The sequence below is a fragment of the Babylonia areolata genome, chromosome 16, assembly GCF_041734735.1.
Source record: "Babylonia areolata isolate BAREFJ2019XMU chromosome 16, ASM4173473v1, whole genome shotgun sequence".
NCBI lineage: Eukaryota > Metazoa > Mollusca > Gastropoda > Neogastropoda > Buccinidae > Babylonia > Babylonia areolata.
The window spans coordinates 26,128,823-26,145,754 of NC_134891.1; the positions used below are offsets into that span (position 1 = coordinate 26,128,823).

At 39.9% G+C, this 16,932-nt stretch overlaps 2 protein-coding genes across 3 annotated transcripts in view; one reads left to right on the forward strand and one right to left on the reverse strand.

The window, feature by feature from the left end:
• Window positions 1–16,932, reverse strand: part of LOC143290948 (tubulin epsilon chain-like) — a 38,474-nt gene that overhangs the window by 9,259 nt on the left and 12,283 nt on the right. For both annotated transcript variants that reach the window (XR_013056456.1, XM_076600520.1), the window contains exons 6-7: window positions 4,767–4,833; window positions 3,914–4,034 (exon numbers count right to left, since the gene is read on the reverse strand). Coding sequence is in view for 1 of the 2 variants with exons in the window: in XM_076600520.1 (XP_076456635.1) it covers window positions 3,914–4,034; window positions 4,767–4,833 (188 nt within the window). In the remaining variant the exon portion in view is untranslated. The remainder of the gene's footprint in view (window positions 1–3,913; window positions 4,035–4,766; window positions 4,834–16,932) is intronic.
• Window positions 6,778–15,208, forward strand: LOC143291260 (uncharacterized). The gene is made up of 2 exons (XM_076601086.1): window positions 6,778–8,349; window positions 14,369–15,208. The coding sequence occupies exons 1-2, from the start codon at window positions 6,829–6,831 to the stop codon at window positions 14,402–14,404; spliced, it is 1,557 nt and encodes a 518-aa protein (XP_076457201.1). The 5' UTR covers window positions 6,778–6,828; the 3' UTR covers window positions 14,405–15,208.

Sequence of the window (16,932 nt, forward strand, 5' to 3'; positions counted from 1 at the left end):
TTGTAATAAAAAAAATTGATGATAATAATGATATCATCATCATCATCATCATCATCATTGGTAGTAGCAGTAGTAGTAATATTATTATTATTACTAGTAGGAGCAGTAGTAGCAGCAGTAGTAGTATAATTATATCAATATTTAGTAGTATGATTATATCATTATTAATATCATTATCATCATGATTATTATCTTCATCATCATCATGATTAATAATAATAATGATAATAATAATAGTAGTAGTAGTAGTAGTAGCAGCAGCAGCAACAGCAGCAGCAGCAGCAGCAGCAGCAGTAGTAGTAGTAGTAGTAGTATCATTATCATCATCATAATTATCATTATCATTATTATCATTTCTTCTGGGAGTTTTTTGCAGCTCTATATATTGCAGAATATGACAGAGAGCTATAGAATTAAAAGATTCGTTTCCCTCTGTTCAAGGGTAACCAATAAAAAGAATGATGAGGACCATGCAATGACAATCCATTACTTGAAGAATGATGAGGACAATGCAATGACAATCCATTACTTGAAGAATGATGAGGACAATGCAATGAGAACCCATTACTTGAAGAATGATGAGGACAATGCAATGACAATCCATTACTTGAAGAATGATGAGGACCATGCAATGACAATCCATTACTTGAAGAATGATGAGGATAATGTAATGACAATCCATTACTTAAAGAATGATGAGGACAATGCAATGACAATCCATCACTTGAAAAATGATGTGGACAATGCGATGAAATTCCATTACTTGAAGAATGATGTGGACAATGCAATGACAATCCATTACTTGAAGAATGATGAGGACAATGCAATGACAATCCATTACTTGAAGAATGATGAGGACAATGCGATGACAATCCATCACTTGAAGAATGTTGAGGACAATGCAATGACAATCCATTACTTGAAGAATGATGAGGACAATGCAATGACAATCCATCACTTGAAGAATGATGTGAACAATGCAATGACAATCCATTACTTGAAAAATGATGAGAACAATGCAATGACAATCCATCACTTGAAGAATGATGAGGACAATACAATGACAATCCATTACTTGGAAAATGATGAGGACAATGTGATGACAATCCATTACTTGAAGAATGATTAGGACAATGCGATGACAATCCATCACTTGAAGAATGATGTGGACAATGCAATGAGAATTCATTACTTGAAGAATGACGTGGACAATGCAATGACAATCCATTACTTAAAGAATGATGAGGACAATGCAATGACAATCCATCACTTGAAGAATGATGAGGACAATGCAATGACAATCCATTACTTGAAGAATGATGAGGACAATGCAATGACAATCCATTACTTGAAGAATGATGAGGACAATGCAATGACAATCCATTACTTGAAGAATGATGAGGACAATGCAATGACAATCCATTACTTGAAGAATGATGAGGACAATGCAATGACAGTCCATTACTTGAAGAATGAATGAGGACAATATTATGACAATCCATTACTTAAAGAATGATGAGGACAATGCAATGACAATCCATCACTTGAAGAATGATGAGGACAATGCAATGACAATCCATTACTTGAAGAATGAATGAGGACAATATTATGACAATCCATTACTTAAAGAATGATGAGGACAATGCGATGACAATCCATCACTTAAAGAATGATGAGGACAATGCGATGACAATCCATTACTTGAAGAATGATGAGGACAATGCAATGACAATCCATTACTTGAAGAATGATGAGGACAATGCAATGAGAATCCATCACAGGAAGAATGATTAGGACAATGTGATGAGAATACATCACAGGAAGAATGATGTGGACAAAGCAACGAGAATCCATTTATGTAAAGAATGATAAGGACAATGCGATCAGAATCCATTCAGGTGAAAAATGATGAGGACATTGCGACAAGAATCAATCTACATGAAGAATGATAAGAACAATGCAATGAGAATCCATTTATGTAAAGAATTATTAGAACAATGCAATGAGAATCCATTACTTAAAGAATGATGAAGACAATGTAATGAGAATCCATTATGTGAAAAATGATTAGGACATTGCACTGAGAATCCATTACTTAAAAAATGATGAGGACACTGCAATGAGAATCCATTTCTTAAAGAATCAAATGGACAATGCAATGAGAATCCATTACTTAAATGTAGCCAAGTGCTCAGCTGGCTACTAACCGTAGTCCAACTCACAGCACATGCCGTAAAGCGGACGACAGTTTCACTGCAGTGACGGTGTCCAACCACTGACATGAGGAGATAACTCCTGTGGCGTAAGGCTATTAATATTAAAATTTGAACTGAAAGCTGTTGCGTGTCGGCCGGTCACTTTCTGAGGTGCCGCTCTCAAGCACACATCGATCGCGTCACACACAGTCAGCTGCCAAACATTCTGCTGTAAGTACTCCATATAAAATGTGTTTATGATTTGTAAACTGTCTGACACAACACATGTGTTCATATGACTATGTTGATAGCATTTAAAGTCGTTACACTTGTTTCGATTATTGCTCTGACACGCAGCCACAGTTCTGCTCATGACTGATCTAATCGCTATTTAGATCGCATGATATGTTTGCACGCAGATTTCATTCCTTTGAACATCAGTCAGTGACGTCTCTGCCCACTGATAGTCTGTTCAAGAACATTTATATTAGGAATGACGCATTCTTTCTCATCTGCTGTCACTGATGGAGGTTAGGTGTTATTTATCTCAAGTCTAGCGGAGGAAATTAAAATGATAGTCTGTTCAAGAACATTTATATTAGGAATGACGTATTCTTTCTCATCTGCTGTCACTGATGGAGGTTAGGTGTTATTTATCTGGTGTCTAGCAGAGGAAATTAAAATGTAGAGCACCGGCCTTCAGCTGAACGGACTTTATGGTCAAGCCATGATAGTTTTCAAATCATTTTATTGAGCACTGACTATCTGATCTCTCAGTGTGCTCAGTACTCTGAGATTTGTGCAGTAGTGGTGATTACAGGATAGCGTTGAAATAATCTCAGTTCTTGGTTAAAACCATCTGGTATGTATCGCAGTCTGTTAATTGTAATTTAGCTATCATGCTCTCTCCTATACGGCTCACTCCAGTATAGTGCTACATTGATAACTGTTCTCCATGTGTTTACCTATGACCTGGTTTACCTAGTTCTCCATGTGTTTACCTATGACCTGGTTTACCTGGTTCTCCATGTGTTTACCTATGACCTGGTTTACCTGGTTCTCCGTCTGTTTACCTATGACCTGGTTTACCTGGTTCTCCATGTGTTTACCTATGACCTGGTTTACCTGGTTCTCCATGTGTTTACCTATGACCTGGTTTACCTGGTTCTCCATGTGTTTACATATGACCTGGTTTACCTGGTTCTGCAGGTGTCTACATGTGACCTGGCTTACCTGGTTCTCCAGGTGTTTACCTATGACTTGTTCTCCAGATGTCTAAGTGTGACCCGGTTTACCTGGTTCTTCAGGTGTCTACATGTGAGCTGGTTTACCTGGTTCTTCAGGTGTTTACCTGTGACCTGGTTCTCCAGATGTCTAAGTGTGACCCAATTTACCTGGTTCTTCAGGTGTCTACGTGTCAGCTGGTTTACCTGGTTCTCCAGGTGTCTACATGTGACCCAGTTTACCTGGTTCTCCAGGTGTCTACATGTCAGCTGGTTTACCTGGTTCTCCAGGTGTCTACATGTCAGCTGGTTTACCTGGTTCTCCAGGTGTCTACATGTGACCCGGTTTAGCTGGTTCTTCAGGTGTCTACATGTGACCCAGTTTACCTGGTTCTCCAGGTATCTACATGTGACCCAGGTTACCTGGTTCTCCAGGTGTCTACATGTGACCCGGTTTACCTGGTTCTCCAGGTGTCTGCATGTGACCCGGTTTACCTGGTTCTCCACAGGCAGCACACAGTCTGCGTGCTCCGTCAGCTCTCTCATGGCCAGCACACTGTTGTAAGGGGACGTGATCACGTCGTCCTCCTCCGATGGGTACACTGACGTCACAAACCTGTCAGAAAAAAAAGGGGTGGGTGGGTGGAGAGCAGTGTGGAAGAGGGATGGGAGAATGATGATAAACTGCATGAAAAACAGATATAATAATTATGTTCGAGCATGCACCTGGGCACACAAATGTGCCCACAAACACATATGCATACATACACACATGGTTAAGGACACACATGTACATATGCACACACACACACACACACATGCACACAATCACACACAAAAGCATATGCACACACACACACACACACACACACACACATACATATATATAAAATCATGCAATAGTAAAAAGTGAATGAAAATACATACAACTGACGACTACTACTACTAATCTCTCTCTCTCTCTCCCTCTCACACACACACACACACACACATAAGAGGGGACTGACGTAAAACATAAAGACTACTATTACTACTACTACTTTCTACAACTACTACACACATGCAAACACACACAAACCGCATCACACACACACACACACACACACACACACACACACATACACACAGAAGAAGAACACACACACAGAAGAAGAAGAAGAATGAAGTGTGTGGGCGTTCTGACCTGTAGACATCATCATCACACACACACACACACACACACACACACACACACACACAGAGAGAGAGGGAGAGAGAGAGAAGAACAAACACACACACACACACACACACACACACACACACACACAGAAGAAGAAGAAGAAGAATGAAGTGTGTTGGGCACTATTACCTGTAGACGTCAGGGTACTCCTCTTCCAACAGGTTCAGGATGTAGGTCCCTACTCCTGACCCCGTCCCTGCACAACATCACATCACCATGCATCCTTCACTTTGACTTTCACTTTCACTTTCAGCAGGCTGTCCCTGCACAGCATCACATCACCATGCATCCTTCACTTTCACTTTCACTTTCAGCAGGCTATCCCTGCACAGCATCACATCACCATGCATCCTTCACTTTCACTTTCAGCAGGCTGTCCCTGCACAGCATCACATCACCATGCATCCTTCACTTTCACTTTCACTTTCAGCAGGCTATCCCTGCACAGCATCACATCACCATGCATCCTTCACTTTCACTTTCAGCAGGCTGTCCCTGCACAGCATCACATCACCATGCATCCTTCACTTTCACTTTCACTTTCAGCAGGCTGTCCCTGCACAGCATCACATCACCATGCATCCTTCACTTTCACTTTCACTTTCAGCAGGCTGTCCCTGCACAGCATCACATCACCATGCATCCTTCACTTTCACTTTCAGCAGGCTGTCCCTGCACAGCATCACATCACCATGCATCCTTCACTTTCACTTTCACTTTCAGCAGGCTGTCCCTGCACAGCATCACATCACCATGCATCCTTCACTTTCACTTTCACTTTCAGCAGGCTCTCTCTGCACAACATCACATCACCATGCATCCTTCACTTTCACTTTCACTTTCACTTTCAGCAGGCTCTCTCTGCACAACATCACATCACCATGCATCCTTCACTTTCACTTTCAGCAGGCTGCTCTTAAATTAGTTATTCTAAAATCGTCCTCTTTATATGTTTCTGATTATATAGAACTTGATATATTGCCATTGAAAATCAAACTTAAATATAATAAAGCCATATTTATGTTCAAAATATTATCAGGTTATGCCCCACCCTCTCTCATAAGTAATTTTCCAGTAAATAGTCACCGTCACACACATAAAATAACCTTGCCTCGGCCAAGAATAGATCTTTATAAAACAAGTCTCACATACTCTGGTGGATATTTATAGAATTCTATTTCATCTACACTTAATAAACTCCAGTCTCTGTGTCTTCAAAAGACTATATCATAAACATCTAATGTCAGAGCTAAGTTCTACGAATCCTTGAAATTACTGAGACTGATAAACAAATGATGCATTCTCAATATCCTTGTCTATTTGTCTATCTCCTTTCCTCCCTTCCTCCTTCCCTCCCTCCTCCCTCTCTCTCTCTCACACACAACAGTTTTCCTCTCTTTCCTTCTTCGTATCTCTTCCTCTCTTACCTTCTTCTTCCCTCTCTCCTTCACGCAAAAGCATACTATGTTATTTTGTGGGGAATTGTGTATTTTCTGTGCCATTTATTCTTCTTCTTGTTGTTGCCATGCAATGTTGTTGTTGTTTGTTGTTGTTGTTGTTGTTGTTTTTTGGGGGGTGGGGGGTGGTTCCCTCCTTTTTTCAGTCTTCTTTTATTTCCTAGATTAGTTTATACGTTTTCTTTCCGAGGGTAGGATGAAAACAGGCCGATAAGTGCCTATTCCTTTTCCCTCAATAAAAAAGTTTCGATTTCGATTTGTCCAAATGGGATAGTCAGACCTTGAGACTGGCCTTACGAAATACCACAGAATAGATTTAATGAGTGTTAGATTATTTATATCTCATTCTAAAAGGTGACAAGACTTCTCAGAATCCTCCCTCGCAAACGTGTTGCGAAGGGAATTCCGTGTGAATACGTCATCAGTGAGTCAGAAAAATACGAAACTATTCGTGGTCGATCTTTTTAAAAATATCATCTGCTACACGTACTAACTGGCATTGAATCCTTGTTGTTTTAATGTGTTACTCCGGCAAAGAAAATATAAGCTGTACAGAAGAAACACACGAAAATGTTGCCGACTGACGCGAAGAACCCTTTCAGTAGCATTCGGGGGGAGGCCGCTCGCACAACGTACCAGCCGGAAGTCAGAGTCCCGTGATTTGAATGTCAGCCAAACAACGCACGAAACTGCAAGTCGGAAGCATCTGTGGCACGAAGTGCGACGAACGAGACATGGCTACCCTTCGGACCCAAATCGAAGAGGAACACCTGACCTGTTCCATCTGTTACAACGTGTTCAAGTCTCCCAAAGCGCTCCCATGCCTGCACACGTTCTGTGAACACTGTATTCGTGAGTATGTGGTGTCGCGAGGTTTCGAGACCAGCGGGGAGTTCCCGTGTCCGATTTGTCAGGCCAAGGTGCCAATTCCAGCCGGCGGGATCGAGCAGTTTCCCAACAACCACATGGTGAAGAGTCTCTCGGACACCGTGGACAAAACCAGGCCTGTCCCCAAGCCCCGCAGGTCCCTACAGCCCAAAGAGCAGGAAGCGCGAGGTGCCGAGCCACCCGTGTCGGAGCCACCCCCTCCCTACACTCCGTTCAGTGGGATACCCCCTCTCCAGGGAGGGGCATACCCCGTACCGGCGAATTACAGTTGGACAGACAGACCAGGCCCCCCACACCCATTGCCACCACAGAGTGATCCACCTCCGTACTCCCCTCCCCAGTCTGTTCTTTCTCACAGCGGGCAGTACCCAGCCCCTTACAGCACCACAGCCCCAGCCCCCGATGTCAGGTTACAGGAGATGACCCTCAGTGACCAGCACCCCACCCCTTACCGTGGGGCAGCACTGTACCCCACCATTCCCCCCAACACCCCAGACACCAGCTCCACAGCCTGTTCCTTTGGGATGCTGCTTAAGTTTGGCAAGAAGGGCGCCAGTGTTATAGACTTCAACAAACCCCTGGGTCTGGCTGTCAGTGACAGTTGTGACTTTGTCATCACAGACACTGGTGAAAGCAAGATTTTCGTGTTTGACTATAAGGGGCAGCCTAAAAAAGCCTTCCACTGTGACTGCCGTATTAAAGATGTGGCAGTGAACAGCAAGAATGAAATTATGGTGGTCGTCAACAAGCCTGCTGCAGCTTTTCGTTGCTATGACATGAACGGACGATGTCTGGGAGAGCATGGGAAGTCCATCACACATGAAGAGGCCAATGGCATTGCTGTGATGTTCAACGGTGGTGCCGTCATCACTGGCAAACAGAACCACAGCGTGTACATCATGACTGACCAGTACAAACTGTCCTCCAAGTTCGGGCGGAAGGGGGATGGGGACGGTTACTTTCAGTCCCCGGCCTTTGTGGCCACAGATGCCAAAGGCAACATCGTCGTGTCGGACGACAGGAACTGCTGCGTGCAGGTGTTCAACAGCCAGGGCAGGTGCAAGCTGCGCTTCGGGGGTCCCGGGTCCCGGCCTGGCCAGCTACTGCACCCCCAGGGAGTGGCCACGGACGCGGAGGACAACATCATCGTCGCGGACAGTGGGAACCACCGGGTGGAGATGTTCTCATCCAAGGGGGTCTACCTGCGCACCATTGTCAGCGGCACTGACCAGCTGGGGGAGGGTGTCCACCCTGTCAACGTGGCCCTGACCCCCAAGGGAAACATCGCCGTCTTGTTGAGGGGGAAGTACTTCGCCGAGGTGCGGCTCTACAGTCCCCTGACTTCCTCCACCCACGGGTCCATTTCGGTAAAGGACTCTCCCAACACCACGTGGTACATGGTGAACTGACCTCGCCTAGCTTCTTCCTGCTTCGCCACTTGCCGTTCTGAACATAGCTGTCTGTGTGACACCAGGGTTCCAGAACCTTGGCGTTTGCTTGAATATCATAGTGATAATGATTGTGGCATTAATGAAGGGCACTTGTGCTTGGGGTTTGAAGTCTAAAGAAACCACCTTATTCACTTGCTTGTTGCAATGTATCATAAAATTTCTGTTCTGTCGTATTGGGTTGTTGTTTTTTCTCCCTTCAAATATTTGTTTCTATTGTGTAATTATATAATATTGGTTGTGGAGTTTAATTGTATCTGTTATGATATATCCATTTAATTATATATCATACATCCTTTTGGTTAACTGTTACCTTGAATAATAAGGGGTGCAACATAAGTTGCAAATGAGAACAGTTTGGACTCATTTCACACCCTCACATTATTCCCTTTGTGATTTTCTCTCCATTTTCTGAGAACAGTTCTTAAGATCTTTCCTGCAACTATTGGTGTGTTTAACAAAATGAAGATGAAAAAAAATGAGCTGCTCACTCACCACAATGAGTCATGGCTGGGTTAGCTTTGCTGTCTTGAAGTTTAAGTTAAACATTTACCAGTCTGAGAGTGAAAAGTTTCAGTGATAGTGAAAAGACATGACACAGATGGTGGGTTATGGCCCTTTGCAAAGGTGTTGAGAGTGACCCTGACACCAGCAGTGACAACAACTTAATAAAAACATAACTTGCAACTAAATGCATGGCTTTTAGATATGTTATATATATATATATATATATATAAGCAATTAAAGCCTTGGATTCTCAAGCTTTGGTCTAACGTCTCGATTGCTGTGATCTTACAAATTATAGGAAATAATACAATGTATAATGTGTGGAACATGTTGGTGCATATATGTGTTCCCTTCACATCATTTTATTTTCACTTTCAGTGCTCAGTTTGTATGAATTTAGACATTACAGTACAAGTTTAACATGAACCATACCTTCAACTGAAGTAGCAGACTGGAAATCTATCAACAGTTTGATACATTGTATATCATTTATGTATTCCATTTCCAGTCATGTTTGTTTTCAGGGGGGTTGGATGGGGGAGGGGAGGGGGGACAGTAAAAGAATCTGGGAAGATTCAACTGTTTGATGGGCATGCAAAGTGCCAGCTGGATATTCAGTGCCTTAATTAAGTTAATATTCGCATTCTGATTTAAAATGTACACAATATGTGTCATTATCAATTGATAAAATTAGTGGATTACAATCCATGTCTTAAAGTTAAACAGAATCCAGACTACTGTTCTCTGTTACCATGACTTTTCCAATACTGTGGGTGTGATTGTTTTGTTTGTTGTCTTTTTTTTTTTTTTTTTTTTTTTTTAAAGTGGCTTATTCAGCACACATGCAAACTTGATATATATCATATCAAAAGCATGATCTTAGCAAAAGGTCTGAGGGTGATCCGTCACTACAATATCCAGCACACACTACTGCATAATCCAAATGCCAGACATCTTCGATGTATTTCAGTTTCAGTAGCTCAAGGAGGCGTCACTGCGTTCGGACAAATCCATATACGCTACACCACATCTGCCAAGCAGATGCCTGACCAGTAGCGTAACCCAACGCGCTTAGTCAGGCCTTGAGAAAAAAAAAAGGTGAATAAATAATAGATAAGCGTACATAAATAAGTGAATAAATAAATAAATAATAATTATTGTATATAAAAAAATAATGTATTTCAAGCATGACTTAAATGAGTTATTATTAGTCATTTATTGATTTAATATCATGGCAATGAGCAATCTTCTTTTTCAGTGCCATAGAGTTAACATATATGTTCTTTTTTTTTTTCTTTTTTTTTCAGTTGTTTGTATTTTGTTGTTGTCAGTTGTTAAACCTTTTTCTCCTTTTTTTTTCATATTTGCTTGCATCAGATTTAAACAATGTAAGTATTTTGCTTCAGCTGGGTTCAAGTTAAAATGTTTAGCAAGGTGATGGAGAACCTCTCGTCCTTTTCTCACACAGTAAACGTTGCGTACATTACTTCAAACACAATATTTAATGGTAGTTGAGATGGTCTGCTTTCATCTCCATTTTAAACTGACACCAGTGACAGAAAGAATTGCTCTTATGATATTTATAAACACAGTATAACAAAAGAGTACTCTGTACTGTCTATTAAAAATAAACCTTTTGTGAAATATGTGCTGTAGAAATTTATTTGAAATACAGTGTGTACATAGTAGTAAGAGTACACAAACAGAAGCTTTTTTTTTTTTTTACTGTAAAATTATTAATCATAAACTGAAGACTGCAGAAAATAAGCATGACTCAGAGATTTGTCAAGTTACTAATCTGATGTACAAAAACAAAAAATCATTTCCTGGCTGAAAAGTTCTATATCATGTCATGCCTGGAACGTACAAAAATTATTATGGTGATGATATTTTGATGTATAATTTTGCTGTACAATCTGCAACTGAGAACCTCCACAAAATTAATGTATTTGGATTACGCTCAGAAGTTACGCCGTAATATTTTCTTTACACTTATTATACTTTTGTTGAACTGCACTAACTGCATCGCTACTGTTGTATACATATAGTGCATCCAAAGCGCTTTTTGCAATGTTCAGTGTATGATTTGATTTATAATGCAGAATTTCAGCTTGTGAAAACAGTAAACATAAAACAAGCTTGTAATCACTGAGAAATATATATATATATAATTTAATAAAGAGCTACAAGTTTAAACTGTTCTGAATGCGTCCTCCATACCTATAGGTGGTGTCTGGCAGTGTGTGGTTGTGACAGTCAAGGTTGAAAAGCTCCACCCGTGTCCATTCTGACAGCTTGTAAGGTTTGGTTTTCAATAGTAGGAGGATACCTCTAACTTGGACCAGTCAGAGCCAAAGTCTTTGCTCAGAATTATGGCGGCCCCAACAAAATAAACTGAAATCCTGGTCTGCAAATTCATATTTGGAGTGAAAGTCTCCACAACAAAACTTTTCCACTAGACTGGATCACATACATGAATCAACAAGTTTTTGTTTGTTTTATTTTGGTTTATAGGAAATTTAAAAATCACAGATTTATAAAGAAATGAAAAAAAAGCACATAATGACATGAATTTATAAATAAATTCATTATCATATTTTATTTTATATATATATATATATCACTTCAACACTCCATTGAAAATAAAGTTTTTGAATTATACACTTCTTTAGTTCCTAAAGTGTCGCACAGAATATTGTATCATGAAGTCGACTCTACCAAACTTCCATGTTCATTAACATGTTAATTACTACACACATACTGGAGTTCAAGCACTGCCTCATGTTTCTCACTGATCACGAAGCCATCAGTTCAGTGCATAATTATCCTGTTGCTTGTCTGTTTTCATGTGATGTTTAGGACATTCAGATCAGACACAGAGTCATCATATTTGTTTGCTGAATATCCCGTCATGCCATAGACTTAATATTTTTTGCACTTTTTCACAAAGCACAAACCGTGATTTTCCATAATACACAGCAGACAAGGTTCATAAACTTACTCCAAATGAACTTTGTATTCATTTAACTAAAAATTACTAACTAGCTCACTCCAAATGAACTTTGTATTCATTTAACTCTTTTTTTTTCTTCTTTTTTTAAAAAACTATTTACTTTGTATCTATTAGATAATTATTATTATTACTATTTTATCAGTATCAGTAAGACTGTGTACCTGGACCAAAATTAGTTGATTCTGTTTTCACTGGAAGATGCATAAACATGATCAAGCCCTGCAAAGGCCTGGTCAAATTTTGGTGGTTTTCTTGTTGCTGCTGCTGCTGCTGTTCGTTTATTCTCTGCGTGCATGTATCGCTTAAAACCCTTGATCATGAACCGTCAGTTCCAAATGAAGGAGTGATCAATGACTTTCTCAGTTTCTGGAGAGAACAGAGCAGGCAGTGCTCTGCCAAATTATTTTTATTTGTTTATTTTAACATTCAGTTCACTTTAAAGGTCAAATGATAATTCTGATTTAATAATTTAAAATAAAATCCACTAATACGGGAGAGGTCAAGGAGTTTGTGTGTGTGTGTATGTGTGTGTTAAAGGGTCATCTAATTACACCAAAGACGAGAATATATTTATGACACAGTTTGACAGGGTACAGCTGCATGTATGCTACAGAGTGAAGTTCTGTAGCTGTCAACAGGGATGTGTGTTCACAATGTAGTCTGTAGTACAAGTAGTCTGACTTCTGTAGCTGTCAGCAGGGAGCCGTGTTAACACTGTAGTCTGTAGTACTAGTAGCTGTCAACAGGGATGTGTGTTAACAATGTAGTCTGTAGTACAAGTAGTCTGACTTCTGTAGCTGTCAGCAGGGAGCCATGTTAACACTGTAGTCTGTAGTACTAGTAGCTGTCAACAGGGATGTGTGTTAACACTAGTCTGTAGTACAAGTAGTCTCTCTTCTGTAGCTGTCAGCAGGGAGCCGTGTTAACACTGTAGTCTGTAGTACAAGTAGTCTGTCTTCTGTAGCTGTCAGCAGGGAGCCGTGTTAACACTAGTCTGTAGTACAAGTAGTCTGTCTTCTGTAGCTGTCAGCAGGGAGCCGTGTTAACACTGTAGTCTGTAAAACTAGTCGTCCATCTCCTCAGGGCTCTATGCTGTGTCAGCTTGAAGTGATTTCATTGAAATTGAAGTGAATTCACTTACATTATTTTCATATTCTTTGTAATATTATAATGTTAGTTTGATTTTAGACTCCTCAAACTGATTTTCCTGTCATTTTCTTGGATCAGCCCGAGTGTATCCCCATTTTACAACTTTCACAGAGCAATAATAATTTCTCAGGACTGTTTTACTGGTTGTTGTTTTTTTTTAATAATTTTTTTTTTATAATTCATTTATATTATTCAAAATTCCACAACTTAGGGGAAGTATGTGACTGAACTGTTTACTGACAGTCATAAGATTTGAAAACTGAAGGAAGAGAAATCAAAATTAACAGAGCAATGATTATTTCAGTGAAAATGTAGACCTTTGACATTTTGCATGAATTCACAGCATACTCGCGGTGAAACTACATGCTGGCTTGTTGAGGGCCAAGCAGTGGTGACTCTGTGACTGTGCCGGCTTTATGACTGTCATTGAAAGACCAACCGACCCACCAGTGTGAAGAGGAGTGATGCCTGTCTTCTATCCTGTAATTTCTGAGACTGCATTGACAAAGGTCACGGCAGCATTTATTCAGTCTGTGCTAGAATTGTAACACTGTTACAAACAGGTTTTGTTTTTGTTTTGATCACCACAACATATTGTACTGTATTACTTTTTTTTTTTTTTTTTTTTTTTTTTTTGCGACAACAGATTTCTCTGTGTGAAATTCAGGCTGCTGTCCCAAGGAAAAGCCCTTCCCCACTGGGCAGTGCTATCCATTTTAAAAACAAAAATCTGTCGGCAAGTGTTTTAATTACACATACTTAACCGTGACCCAACTAGTGCAGACTCCGGCAGGGGTCTGACATTCCTGTCCTGAGCAAACTACTATCCGCCTATGCGGAGAAGACGAAAGTAACTACGGCCGATTACCTCCCGGAAGTAGGTAACCTCCCCTTTGTCCCGCTGGCTAGCGCCCTCTTTTTCCAGCAGCCATTATGACTCCTGTTCCTGTGCTCTTCAAACGGCTAAGTTTGCAAGTGTATTTGTTTTACTATCAAAGTGGATTTTCCTACAAAATTTTGCCAGGGACTTGTAACTGTTTTCTTGCCATGGGTTCTTGCAAGTGTATGCTGCTCATGGAACCTCCGTTTATCAACTCATCAGAAAAAAATAACTTTCTATATTTGATTTTTTTTTTTTTTTTTAAATGACATTTTATTTTGACTGCGATGGGGGCATCGATGAAATTATTTGTGAAAATTGCATTCATGAAATCGTTGTGATCGTCTTCTGCGCCACTGAAGTGAAACCGTGTGTCCCTCTGATTTCAGCGCTTCTGCTTTGTGTGTGGAGGAGGAAAGGAATAAAGACTCTGGAAGCAGTATTCGTCACACACCACTCCCCCACTCCTCATCCTCCTTCGTCATCACTTTATCATCACAACACACTGTCATCGAGACATAGCACCTGCAGCACATCCAGTGTTCATCGTCGTTCATGAAACATCGTCTAGACCAGAGCGGACTTTGTGTGCGTCATCATTCATGAAACGTAACCTTGTTTTCAGTGTTGCTCATGAGATCTCAAGACAACAGCGGATGTAGTTTTCGTTTGTCATTCAATATACATTATCCAGATTACGGCAGATCTAGTGTGGATCATCATTCATGATACATTATCCTGATGTAGTGTGGATCATAATTCATGATACATTATTCTGATGTAGTGTAGATCATCATTCCTGATACATTATCCTGATGTAGTATAAATCATCATTCCTGATACATTATCCTGATGTAGTGTAGATCATCATCCAGACTACAGCAGACGTAGTATAGATCATTCAGTATACATTATCCAGACTACAGCAGACGTAGTGTAGATCATTCATGATACATTATCCAGACTACAGCATACGTAGTGTAGATCATTCATGATACATTATCCAGACTACAGCATACGTAGTGTAGATCATTCATGATACATTATCCAGACTACAGCATACGTAGTGTAGATCATTCATGATACATTATCCAGACTACAGCATACGTAGTGTAGATCATTCATGATACATTATCCAGACTACAGCATACGTAGTGTAGATCATTCATGATACATTATCCAGACTACAGCATACGTAGTGTAAATCATTCATGATACATTATCCAGACTACGGCAAACATAGTGTAGATCATCATTCATGTACATGATTCAGACTATGGCAAACGTAGTGTAGATCATTCATGATGCATTATCCAGACGACAACAGACGTAGTGCAGATCATTCATGATACATTATCCAGACTACAGCATACGTAGTGTAGATCATTCATGATACATTATCCAGACTACAGCACACGTAGTGTAGATCATTCATGATACATTATCCAGACGACAACAGACGTAGTGCAGATCATCATTCATGATACATTATCCAGACTACAGCATACGTAGTGTAAATCATTCATGATACATTATCCAGACTACGGCAAACATAGTGTAGATCATCATTCATGTACATGATTCAGACTATGGCAAACGTAGTGTAGATCATTCATGATGCATTATCCAGACTACGGCAGATGTAGTGTAGATCATCATTCATGATACATTATCCAGACTACAGCAAACATAGTGTAGATCATCATTCATGTACATTATCCAGACTACGGCAGATGTAGTGTAGATCATCATTCATGATACATTATCCTGATGTAGTGTGGATCATCATTCATGATACATTATCCTGATGTAGTATAGATCATCATTCATGATGCACTGTTCTGATGTAGTATAGATCATCATTCATGATACATTATCCAGACTACGGCAGACATAGTGTAGATCATTCATTATACATTATCCAGACTACAGCAGACAGTGCTCATCATCATCATTCATAATACATTTTCTTGACGACAGTGCATATAGTGCTCATCATTGTTCATGATGCGTTATCCCTAAAAACGGCAGACATACTGTTGATCGTCAATCATGATAAATATCCCGACTACAGAAGACCTAGTTTGTGACACTGAGACACTGCTCATCATATTCACAGCAAAAGACTGCTGGTGTCATTCATTTTTTCTCAGTTTGAATGTGCCAACTGTAATAATGAAACCTGAATGTTATAGATTTTCAGAATGCCTGTTAAATGACGATGACAGACTGTCACTGAGACGCTCGTCACGATGACCATCCTACTGACGCTGTGACAGGGCTCGGCATCAGGAATCCCCTGTGGGATGCTGGGGATTCCATAGTATTAACAGCGTCGCCACCTTCTGGAAATTCTGCGCTATAAGATTCCTCGTTTCTACTGCTCTCTTTATTTCTGCCCCACCACCCCCTTCGCTATTGTCTGCATTTTCTGCCCTCTCAGTCTATTCCCCTTCCGGTTTTTTTTGGGTTTTTTTCTATCAAACCTTCACACTTTTTTTTCTCTTTTCTGTCGTCTTATGATATAATACATACTGTCTGTACTGTTTTTGCTGTGGCGATAAGGCACTGACATTGTAAACACTGGGATGGGCGCTTGCAGTCCATTCTGCAGTGTTATTTGCCTGTATGGCCTTTATTGATGTAGTTTTTGTTTTGTTTTGAAGTAGAATTTTTTTTAAATCCTTTTTTCTTTTATTTATTGTTTTATTATTATTATTATTATTATTATCATTATTTACTTCTTTTTTTTTTTGTAATCTGGGGATGGGAAATAAAACAGTAGGCTGACATCCTCAGCACAGCTTACTTACCAAAAGGAGATTAATAGTTAATTAAGATAATATGTCATGAACTTTTGCGGTTGTTTTTTTTTTTTTTTTTTTTTTTTTTTTTTTTTTTTTTTATTCTAAAAATAGATGTGAGTCTAGTGACTAAAATTTTTTTACATAGT